At 40.9% G+C, this 12,572-nt stretch overlaps 1 protein-coding gene across 1 annotated transcript in view; it reads right to left on the bottom strand.

Moving 5' to 3' along the window:
• Positions 1–12,572, bottom strand: part of vps50 (VPS50 EARP/GARPII complex subunit) — a 162,592-nt gene that overhangs the window by 140,932 nt on the left and 9,088 nt on the right. The window contains exon 2 of the mRNA XM_078237636.1: positions 11,873–11,944. Coding sequence (XP_078093762.1) covers positions 11,873–11,944 — 72 coding nt within the window. The remainder of the gene's footprint in view (positions 1–11,872; positions 11,945–12,572) is intronic.

Raw genomic sequence — 12,572 nt, 5'->3', positions numbered from 1 at the left:
ATTACAGAGAAGTCCAAAAATTATGGAGTTAATAATCACTTGGGTAAACGCTGCTTAGTCAAGGAAAGCCAGCATGGATCTATTGAGGGCAAATTATGTTAAACTTGCATATGATTTTTGATGAGGTAATAGGGAGGGTTGTTAAGGCTGTTGGTGTGGTGTTCATCGACTCCCAAGACACATTTGATAAAGTGCACATACATCAGACTTGTAAAATTAGAGCTTATAGAATAAAAGGGACAGTATCATCACGGATACAAAATTAGCTGAATGGCAGAAAATGAAATCGTTGCGAACGGCTGTTTTTCAGACCGGCAGTTTATAGTGGAGTTCCTCAGAGGTCAGTGTAAGGACACTTGCTCTTCCTGATGTATATTAATGATGGCACAGTGGTATTATCACCAGGCTATTAATCCAGAAACTCACCCTGGGGACCCGGGCTCGAATCCCGCCATGGCAGATGGTGGAATCTGAATTCAATAAAATGGCATCCAGTTCTGGGTATCACACTTTCGGAAGAATGTGATTAGAGAGAGTGCAAAAAAGATTCACATGGTCCAGGGATGAGGGGCTTCCATTACGTGGTTAGATCGGAGAAGTTGGGACTATTTTTCTTGGGGGAGAGTAAGTTGAGAGGAGATTTGATAGAGATATTCCAAATCATGAGGAATCTGGACAGGGCAGATAGGGAGAAACTATTCCCATTATTGGAAGCATCAAGATCCAGAGGGCACAGGTTTAAGGTCATTGACAAAAGAAGCAATGGTAACATGAGGAAAAACTTTTTCACATGGCAAGTAGTCAGGATCTGAATACACTGCCTAAAGATGTGATGGAGGCAGAGTCAATTGATGCTTTTGTTGGGGAATTGGATTATCTGAAAAGGAAAAAAATACAGTCAGGGGGACGGGGTGTGCTGGGGTCGCCAGTTTTGTAGTTATCAAGATGTGAGATTATGATTTTTGATTAGGTAATAGAGAGGGTTGATAAGGCTGTTGGTGTGGTGTACATCGACTTCCAAGACACATTTGATAAAGTGCACTCACATCAAACTTGTAAAGTTAGAGTTTATAGAATAAAACGGACAGTAGCATCACGGATACAAAATTAGCTGAATGGCAGGAAACAAAATAGTAGCGAACGGCTGTTTTTCAGACCGGCAGGAGGTTAATAGTGGAGTTCCTCAGAGGTCAGTGTAAGGACACTTGCTCTTCCTGATATATATTAATGATGGCCCAGTGGTATTATCGCTAGATTATTAATCTAGAAACTCAGCTAAACGTCTGGGGGCCCGGGCTCAAATCCCGCCATGGCAGATGGTGAAATTTGAATTCAATAAAAAAAAAATATCTGGAATTAAGAATCCACTAATGACCATGACATTTCCTAGATGACCACCTAACTAAGTGCCTCAGTCATACATCTGGTCTCCGACAATCTGGAGACTGGAAGATTGAGCCCAGTGATTTATTTGGACTACTTTCAATTTAGCATACAGCTCACAATATTGTCTCCTCTAAATTGAGGAAAACAATTAGATAGACAGGGTGATTGCTTTCTGGAACACCTCTTCAGTCTGAAAGCACGACCCTGAACTTCCAATTGCCTGTCATTTTAATTTTCACCCTAACTTCTCTATTCTTGGCTTGCTAAAGTATTCCAATGGAATCCAGTGCAAGCTCAAGAAACAGCACTTCATCTTTCAACTGGGCACTTTGCAACCTTCTGGAATCAAGTTATCAGCGCTAATCCAAAGATTGGCTCCAGGGCAATTCCTGTGTTAAGGGGGCTAAATTATTTACCATGCAGCTTTATCTTCCAGCAGAAGAGAAGAGATTTCTGCTGAGGTCTAAGATTAACAAGTAACAACTTGGGTCCATAAATATTTTCCCATTGCTGCATGATTCAAGGCCTAAAGTATACTGTATAAATACAATAGGAAACCAAGACAGCTTTTAAAATGAAAGTGTGATGAAATCCACGGTATGCAACACCTGTGGAGAAGTGCATGTGAGGTGTTGTTGTAGTAACTTCTGCTTTAAAGCCTGTTTTTTTTGACACAGTCCCTAACTGAAAGAGAAACTAAAACATTAGGTTTCTGGAAAGGGGGGTTGTGACTTCAGGTTTCTAGCTGTGACATCAGATTTATGAAAAATCAGATTGTGACCTCAATTTGCTAAGGAAACAGAGGCTGGCTGAAACTAAAGAGCTCTCAGAGATGAGATTTCAACATTAAAGCAGTGAAGACATGCTGAGGAGAATTGTATGTGAGACAGCTTAAAAACAGGGATATTGAAATAAAATTACTGCTACGCCTTAAGTTTTCCAGGCACAGTTTAACCACAGCAAGCCATACAGTACACTGGGTTGTTACTGAGTAGTTGAATGAAAGTGACTCTGGGCAATCTATGCTATCAAACTGTTGTGAACCAAGCTAAGGAAGTTCTGCAGAAGTACGCCACTTTGGTGATGACCACATCCCAGGATGAAGTAAAGCTTCTGTCAGAGGTGATGCAATGACCAAATCCTGCATGAAAAGGAGGAGTTGAAGTCTACCTGAGGAAGACAGAGTTGTGACGGACTATGCGGTTTAACGTAGTGCCATATATATCATGGGGACTGCCAATAAATCCATGACATCTATCTTTGTTGTGCTGGCCACTTAAAGCATAATTTATAGTTTCTACTGAATGCAATTTGCTGGTTAACTCATGCTTAATTTATGTTGATCTTGGTTTGCTTGTTAAAGGGCAAGTTATAAAAAGTGAAATCCTGTCCATTGGTTTCTTCCACTGGGGTTGTTTGACAAGTTTGGTTCTTATAGTTTATCAGTCTCCATGGGGGTCATTACAAAATGCAAAATTGTTTTACAGATTACCAGCAAGGATGGTGGAACAGAGGATCACAGCATTTTTTTAAAATAGGAACTGAGATACATTTCTTAGTTAAATGGATATCAGAGCAGATAGTTCTAAAATCACCGTTTACAAGGGCAGGTGAATCATACCAATGCTCTTCACTTACCCAACAGCATCACTGTTTTACTTTAAATATAAAAGCAATACTGCATCATTGATGAACTGAGTACCCATGCATCAATCAATGAATTGATCAATTTGATAATTACCATCGGAAAAGTATGAATATTTTGCATGAAAGATAACAGAAGATTTTCTCAATACAAAAATCATATGACATTTGTTAATCAGACAGTACTGAATCAGGAAACAAAACATCAGGCAATGTTTTGAATGAAAAAGGGATGAAGAATGACAGATATTTACTGATCAACTAAGTGTTGATTGCAACAAATAAACATGAATCTACAAATTTCACATGCGCCAATTTAGCACACCTAGGGACAGTGAAAATACACCCAATCAGGAATTCACAGGTCAGGCAGCACTCAAAGTAAAAACTACTCATTGGATCTAATTGGATCTAGGGGTGGCACAGTGGTTAGCACTGCTGCCTCACAGCACCAGAGACCCGGGTTCAATTCCGGCTTGGGTCACTGTATATGAGGAGTTTGCACATTCTCCCCGTGTCTGTGTGGGTTTCCTCCGGGTGCTCCAGTTTCCTCCCACAGTCCAAAGACGTGCAGGTTCGGTGCATTGACCATGCTAAATTCTCCTTCAGTGTACCCGAACAGGTGCCGGAGTGTGGAGACTCAGGGATTTTCACAGTAACTTCATTGCAGTGTTAATGTAAGCCTACTTGTGACTAATAAATAAATAAAAACTTTAAAACTTCAAGAAAAATAACGATAAACTGGCTGAAATGCAGCACTTTCTCATGTCATGTTCCACTCTTTGGATAGGCTCGCTGCAGATCGACAGCATTATGATATATTGCTCCCACTATTCAAAATCACTTTGACTGGATGTTAATTTTGAAAGTAAAAGGTTTTAGAAGTCTAAAATATGTTCCATCAGTTGCCTTGATATAGAATCATAGAAACGCTACAGTGCAGAAGGAGGCCATTCTGCCCATCGAGTCTCCACTGACTCAGAAAGAACATCTTACCAAGGCTCACCCTCCAAATACCTCCCCTCCACTGCCCCCATCCCCACGCATTTACCATGGCCAATCCACCTAATCTATACATCTTGGGACTGTGGGAGGAAACCGGAGAACCCGGAGGAAACCCACACAGAAACAGGAAGAACTTGCAAACATACAAGGCAAACTCCACACAGACAGTCACCGAAGGCTGGAATCTGGCGCTGTGAGGCAACAGTGCTAACCACTGTGCCACAGTGAGACATTTTTCCACTTCTTACACCATCATTTTGCAAGCTAAGTAGAATTGCCAATTTCAGAAGTGTAAACTTTTCAAATCCATGACCTCTTCCACCTTGAAGTGGTGGAACACCCCTAGCTGTGAGTTCCACTCTAAGGGTGACAGAATGATTAGCACTCCTGTCTCACAGTGCCAAGGACTCACATTCAATTCAGGCTTTGGCTGACTGTATGTGTGAATTTTGCACATTCTGCCCTTGTCTACGTGGGTTTCCTCCAGGTGCTCCAGTTTCTTCCCACAGTCCAACGATGTGGAGGTTAAGTGGACTGGCTACGATAAATTGTTCCTTCGTGTCCAAGTGGAGTCACAGGTGGACAGAGTGGTAAAGAAGACATTCAGCATGCTTGGTTTCATTGGTCAGAACATTGAATACAGGAGTTAGGATGTCTTGTTGAAGTTGTACAAGACATTGGTAAGGCCACACTCGGAATACTGTGTACGGTTCTGGTCACCCTATTGTAGAAAGAATATTATTAAACTAGAAAGAGTGCAGAAAAGATTTACTAGGATACTACCGGGATTTGATGGTTTGAGTTATAAGGAGAGGCTGGATAGACTGGGACTTTTTTCTCTGGAGCATAGGAGGCTGAGGGGTGACCTTATGGAGGTCTATAAAATAATGAGGGGCATAGATCAGCTAGATAGACAATATATTTTCCCAAAGGTAGGGGAGTCTAAAACTAGAGGGTATAGGTTTAAGGTGAGAGGGGAGAGATACAAAAGGGCCCAGAGGGGCAATTGTTTCACACAGAGGGTGATAAGTGTCTGGAACAAGCTGCCTTTGTCTTTTAAAAAGCATTTAGACAGTTACATGGGTAAGATGGGTATCAAGGGATATGGACCAAATGCAGGCAATTGGGACTAGCTTAGGGGTTCAAAAAAAAGGGCGGCATGGACAAGTTGGGCCGAAGGGCCTGTTTCCATGCTGTAAACTTCTATGACTCTAAGATGTATAAGTTAGATGGATTGGCCATGGTAAATGTGTGCGGTTATAGGAATAGGGAGGGAAAGGGTAAGATACTCTTGTCAGAGTGTTGGTGGAGACTCAATGGGCCGAATGGCCTCCTTCTGCACTGTAGGGATTCTATGATAATTCTATGATTCAAGACACACAACAATCTGCCTTGAAACTATATCACCATTCTTTCATCATCACCAGGGAAAAATCCTGGAACTCCCTTCCTGACAGCATTGCGAGTGTACCTACATCACGTGACTGCAGTAGCTCGCTACTACCTTCTCAAGCTACGACATCCACACCCCATGAATGAATAAAAACATGTGGGGAAATTTTGAGCTGTTGCCACATGGAGCATCCTCAGAAAAGGACAATGTCATGCCATTATCTTGGGTTGGATCTGAATCAAAATTTAAAGTATACCATAGCATATAAGAAAAAACAAGCTAATGTTTTGAATGTGAACTCATCAAAACCTGAATGCACAGCAAATGGGCATTTTCAAATGTTGGAGACGGGTAAAAACAAGTGGATGACACAAAGAATAGCTCAGTGAGGCAATGAAAACCATTTAACGAACAAAAGAATGTGAAAATAACTAGAAATATTTAAATACACAGAAAAGCTGCTTCTGTATTGGTGCCAAAATAGATACAGGTAGTGTGCAGCTGCCAACAACCCCATAACAAATCCACAACACCAGACAGGGGAAGGGCCCAAGGGATTAAAAAAAAACTGTGCCAGCAGCTAGCACCAACTGTGCAAAACCCACTTAGAGCTGGCAGCTCCATTACTTCAGAATTGCAAGAAAACAGAAATAAAAACATCTGCCAATTGAAAGAATCTGAAATAAAAACAGAAATTGCTAAAAATATAAACCGTGCCTGTCAGCATTCCAACATGCTGAAAGGCATCAAAACTTCAGAACTACCCTTTTACCCACACCATCTGCCTTTACCTTGCCCTCACAATGCTGATTCAACACAAAACTGCACTGCTTCCTCCAAGGTCCAAAGCAACCCGCCCCTTGAAGGAAATGGGGGAGGTGACTTTGGTTACAAAAGTCAGACAACAGAACAGAATGATGCAAGAGCCATGAGACAGATAAAGCTTGTACTGAGCTTGAATGGAAGACTGCAGGAGATTTAAGAGACAGAATATAAAAATAAGCTTGTGATGATGTCAAGATTAACATAATGTTTATAAATTACATTGGACAAAGAATGTTGGACAAGTGTAAAATAAAGTAAAATAAACCCTTTAAAAACAAACAGGGGTGATGTTGTAAATGATGATATAGAATTGACAGAATCAGAACATAAAATAAGAAGGAAGACACTCAGCACATTAAGTGCGCTGGCTCATTTGAAGGGCAATCCAGTTCATCCTATTCACCCACTCATCTGTTTCCCTGCAATTTTTTCTCCTTCAAATATTTATCCTATTTCCTTTTGAAGGCTATTAATGAATCAGTATCCACAATCTCATCAGGCACTGCATTCCAAATCCAGACTACTCATTGCATAAAAAAGCTTTCCCTCGTGTCGCTTTTATGGATTTTACTGAGGCGCTTGGCAAGGTCCCACATGGCAGACTGGGACAAAAATTAAAATCACATGGGGTTTGGGGTGGACTGGCTAGATGGATACAGAACTGGCTTGATTATAGAAGACAGAGAGTCATGGTGGAAGGGTGTTCTTCAGAATGGAGATCTGTAGCTAGTGGTGCTCCACAGGGATCAGTGCTGGGACCTCTGCTGTTTGTAGTATATATAAATGATCTGGAGGAAAATGTGAGTGGTCTGATTAGTGAGTTTGCGGATGACACGAAGATTGGCAGAGTTGCTGATTGTGCTGAGGGTATAACAGGACGTAGATAGATTGGAGACTTGCCACAGAAATGACAGATGGAGTTTAATGCAGACAAATGCAAGGTGATGCATTTTGGAGGATCAAATTTAGGTATGAATGATACTTTAAATGGCAGAACCCTTGGGAACATTAATATACAGAGGGATCTGGGTGTGCAGGTCCACAGTTCCCCAAAAGTGGCAACACAGGTGGCCAAGGTGATTAAGAAGGCATGTGGCATGCTTGCCTTCATCAGCCACGGCATTGAGTACAGGAGTTGGGAAATCATGTTGCAGCGAAATAAAACCTTGGTTAGGCCGCATTTGGAGTATTGCGTACAGTTCTGGTCACCACATTATCAGAAGGATGTGGAAGATTTGGCGAGAGTGCAAAAAATGTTCACCAGGATGTTGCCTGGTCTCGAGGGTGTTGGTTATGAGGAGAGGTTGAATAAACTAGGATTGTTTTCACTGGAAAGACAGAGGCTGAGGGAAGACCTTGATAGAGATCTACAAAATTATGAGAGGCATAGACAAGATGGATAGTCAGAGGCTTTTTCCAAGGGAGGAAGCATTAATTACAAGGGGACACAGGTTCAAGTTGAGGGGGGGAAAGTTTTGGGGAGATGTACAAGAGAAGCTTTTCACGCAGAGAATGGTGGGTGCCTGGAACGCGCTGCCAGAGGATGTGGTGGGAGTAGGCACATTAGCAACATTTAAGGGGCATCTGGATGGGTAGGCAGATAGGTCGGAAATAGAGGAACATGGACTGAGTAAGGGCAGAAGGTTTTTTTTTTAATTAGGGCATCATGATGGGCAGGCTTGGAGGGCCGAAGGGCCTGTTCCTGTTCTGTACTTTTCTTAACTAACTTAAAGTTGTTCTATTCCTGCAGTCACATTTCTGTGAAATAGTGAACCTTAACTTCATCAAGCACCTTTAAAATATTTTAATCTGCATACCCACTATTTTTTTGTTATAAAGTTCTTCTGCTGTTTCCTCAAAGAGCTTTAAATTTGTCTGAGAAAATTAGCCTTTTACAACTCGGAGCTGGATTAGTCCATGTCTTTTTAAATATTAATGCTGTCTTAAATTATGACTTTGAATCATTGCAGCATAGAAAAGAGCCATTCTGCCCTTCTTGTCTGCACAATCTCTCTACAACTCAAATAGTCTCAATCCCCCGCAGGACTTTAAATTTCCTCTCTTTATGTGCACAGCCAATTCCCTTTTAAAAGCTACGATTCAAACAGTCTCCACCACACTCCAGACTCTAACCACTTGTGTTAAAGTTATTCCTTATATTGTCTTTGGTTCTTTTGCCAACCATCTCAAATCTGTGTCCGCTGATTCTCAAACCTTCCACCAGTGGGAAATATTTTCTCTCCATCTACTCTGTCTCGTCTCATGATTTTGAATACCTCAACCATCTATGCTGTAAAGGAGAACATCACCAGCTTCTCCAAATTAAAGTACCTGATGCCTGGAACCATTCTCATATATCTTTTCTCATCCTCTGTAAAACACATTTGCTGTGTATTCAGGTTTTGATAAGTCCTGATTTTATTTGCCTCATTGGTGGCTGCGCTTTCAGTTGTCTGGCCCCTAAACTCTGGAATTCCCTGCCTACACCTCGCCACCTTTCGACTTTGCCTTCGCACTTTAAGACAGTTCTTAAAATCTCTCTCTTTGAACAAGTTTCTGACCAGCTGATGTAATATCTTAAGTGGCTCAGTGTCATATTTTGTTTATAATTCTCCTGTGAAACACCTTGGGATAGTTTACCATGTTGAAGGGGCGATATAAATATAAATCATTGTTAACCACTTTCTCAACCTGACTGGGCATCTTCAATTATTTTAGCACAAAAACCCAAGGTATCTTTGCGACTGCACTCTGTTTAGAATTGCACCCTTTATTTTATTCATGCTTCTGCCTACCAAAGTGCACCACTTCACACTTTGTATTAAATTTCACCTATGTGTCCGGCCACTCCATCAGCCTATGTCTATGACTTGTAGATGTTTACCTACCTCCTGATGGTTTATCTCATCTTGGACAGAGATGTTACAATGACAACCGTCAATCCTCTGGCAAAACTTTCATTTCCAGGGATTGAGCTCTAAGATTCTAGTTGCTCTCTAAATTTCCTCAACATTCTAGGATATCAGGGTCCAATGCCTTTCCACTTGTTTTTCCATGAGATTGTTCAATCCCAATCCCTATGGATAGTTATCTTTAACCTCCTCGGGTACTCTCATTATTAGAATCTTGGGAAAATTAAGGCAAATTAAAATTTTAGCATTGCTGCCTTACTTCTATTCGAATGAGATTTCATTTTACGTTGCAGATCAATCTTGCTCTTTAATTGTTATTTTACATTTTCAGATACAGCAATAAGAAACAATACACAAAAGGGTTTCCTGTTTACATTTCAAATAAAGCTTATTTTGCTTATATTCTAATGGTAGATAAGTCTCAAGCACGTTAATGGTAACTACTATCGAAAAGAAAGGAAGCACAAATGAAGAGCAGCAAGATGGGCAATATATTTACATCTAATGCTCAGGTAATAAATAGTTCCCACATTCACTTTTCCAACTGTAAAGCCGACTCGATATTAAAGCCAGTCTGAATATACAGAGTGGAATTGCTCCTTTTCTAATGAAGGTACTCCGCAAAATAACAGTTTAGCTGGCAAATTTACTGCAATTCGATGTTTAACTAATGTGCAGCAATATGAAACTTACTTTCCAAGTTAGTGTGGTTCAAGTCATCATCTGTTCAACATTTGCAATTCAAAAGATTTTCAAAGTCAGAAGTTGTTTACCAATATAATACATTATCCATGTCCAAACTATCTTCTCACAATTTTCCTAACACAGAATATTTTAAAGAATTTGGAAGATTACCACAATCTTTCAATTATAAAAAGGGTGATTGAAACATTGGCATCATAGGCATTAGAATTCTTGGCAAATAAGACTGAGACTAAGATTTAACTTTAACTCATATTTCTCCTGTACATTAATGACAAAAATATAATGGGCAGAATTTAAATGTCAACAGGCAGGAAAGGCGGTGTGTAGCCTGCCACCTCCACTGCCAGCTTTTCCTGCCACATTTTTTCCCATGGTCACAGGAAACACCCTCATCTTTCTCCTCCCTCCCCCTGCCCCCCCACTGCCCCCAACCTACCATTGACCTTCCCAACAGAAGCCTTCCTCTCTTGCACAGCCCCTTGGCACTGCCCAGGCATGACACTCTCCTCCAGGAGCTGTACTTCATAGAATCCCTACAGTGCAGAAGGAGGCCGTTTGGCCCATCAAGTCTGCACCAACCACAAACCCACCCAGGCCCTATCCATTGACCCCAAGTATTTTACCCTGCTTGGCCCCTGATACTAACGGGCGATTTACCATGGCCAATCCCCCTAACCCACACATCTTTGGACTGTGGGAGGAAACCAGAGCACCCGGAGGAAACACACGCAGACATGGGTAGAATATGCAAACTACACAGACAGTCACCCGAGGCCAGAATTGAATCCGGGTCCCTGGTGCTGTGAGGCAGCAGAGCTAACGACTGTGCCACGATGCCGTCCGTACTTACCTGTGCGCCACAGGCAGGGACCATTCGCCAAGTCCTCATTTGTCAAAAACTGTTGTAAACCCCGCTGACGTGACATCATGCTGGTGGAGGGGGTCAATATATTGGAGAAGCCTGTTAATGATATTTAAATGCATGGTAATGGGGCAGCACGGTGGCACAGTGGTTAGCTCTGCTGCCTCACAGCGCCAGGGACCCGGGTTCAATTCCCAGCTTGGGTCACTGTCTGTCCGGAGTCTGCACGTTCTCCCCGTGTCTGCGTGGGTTTCCTCCGGGTGCTCCGGTTTCCACCCACAGTCCGAAAGACGTGCTGGTTAGGTGGATTGCCATGCTAAATTCTCCTCAGTGTACCCGAACAGGCACCGGAGTGTGGCGACTAGGGGATTTTCAAGTAACTTCATTGCAGTGTTAATGTAAGCCAACTTGTGACTAATAAATAAACTTTAACTTTTCCAACCTTTCATGGCAGGAACCTCATTATAAAAAGATTCGGAGGTGTTTAAAATCATGAAGTGTTTAGATGGAGTAAAAGAAGAGAAATTGTTTCCAATAGCTGAAGGCCATTAATCAGAGTGCACAAATTTAAAGCAATTGATAAAAGAACCAGAGATGACAGAGGAATCATTTCTTTATGCTACAAGTGGTTAAGATTTGGGAGGCAAAGCCTGATAGGATATTACATACAGATTCAACAATAGCTTTCAAAAGGGATTGGATAAGTATGTGAAGAGAAAAACCCTACGAATATGGGAAATAAGCAGGAGTGGGACTAACTGGATTGTTCTTTGAAACACTGGTGCAGACTTGATAAGACAACTGCCACATTTCTGTGCTATAGCAATCAGTGATCCTATTCATTTGTGAATAACATTAAAATCAATAATATAATTGTAGATTTATCTATATCCTGATGCTATCAAACCAAATGATTTTCTCTTCTTTTGAAGGGAATGTTGGTGGAAATTCCGCTATAATTCCTCTGAAACATTCAAGTAATTTCCAGAATATTTCTATTCCCAAAAAAAAGGCTTCAGCTCACAGGTGAAGAATTGGGATTAATAAAAAGACTTGCCTGCACATATAGAAACTGTAATTATACATGAACTCGTTAAATACCATACATAATATTAGGCAACATAAATTTTAATTCAATACCTTGCTAGGTACCCGAAAATTTTCAACAGGTGACTTAATCTCTGGCACACTTTCTTGGGGGCTTTTCAGGCCCTGTAAGTAAAAATACAAAAACAAATGTTTCACATTGAAAGAACTCCATGAGAATAACTATAATGCATAGAAACATTGACAGCAACAAGCTGATAAGGGATGCAGGACACAATTTAACCCCTCAAATATGTCCACCACCAGAAATATACTACAAGTCCTGATATCTCATCCCAATTTAGAAACTATCCTAAATATTCTCTCAAGTTTAGAAGGACAAAAATGTATAAATGAGTAGCAAATACAAATCAGAATTAAAATGCATTAGGAACATTTCATATGTTCATTATTCTGCTTTACTGTAATACCAGGACCTAACTCTTTTAATCTGTTCGAAGAGCTGGTACAAATATTCAAAGTTTCAAAGCTGTCATTCAACTGTCTTTGTCATTGTTTAGAGAACAAAAGAGAACAGCGCACAAACTGCATCCTGAACACTCAAGTCCTGTGTTTTTTTTAATGAATTACAACGGTAATTGGAAAAAAATTGAGCTGGGCGACCAGGTGGTGCAAATTTCATGTTTTAGTTTTGTTACCTACAATCACAGTCTTTTAAATAGAAAAAGAACCAAAATTCTCTTTGCACACAGGAGAAAGGCTGGATACAACGAAGCATTTTCAACTTTGATGA

Source organism: Mustelus asterias, chromosome 2 (genome assembly GCF_964213995.1).
Source record: "Mustelus asterias chromosome 2, sMusAst1.hap1.1, whole genome shotgun sequence".
Taxonomy (NCBI): Eukaryota; Metazoa; Chordata; class Chondrichthyes; order Carcharhiniformes; family Triakidae; genus Mustelus; species Mustelus asterias.
Note: the sequence above shows the minus strand (reverse complement) of the source record. Positions and strands in the feature narration are given on the sequence as shown.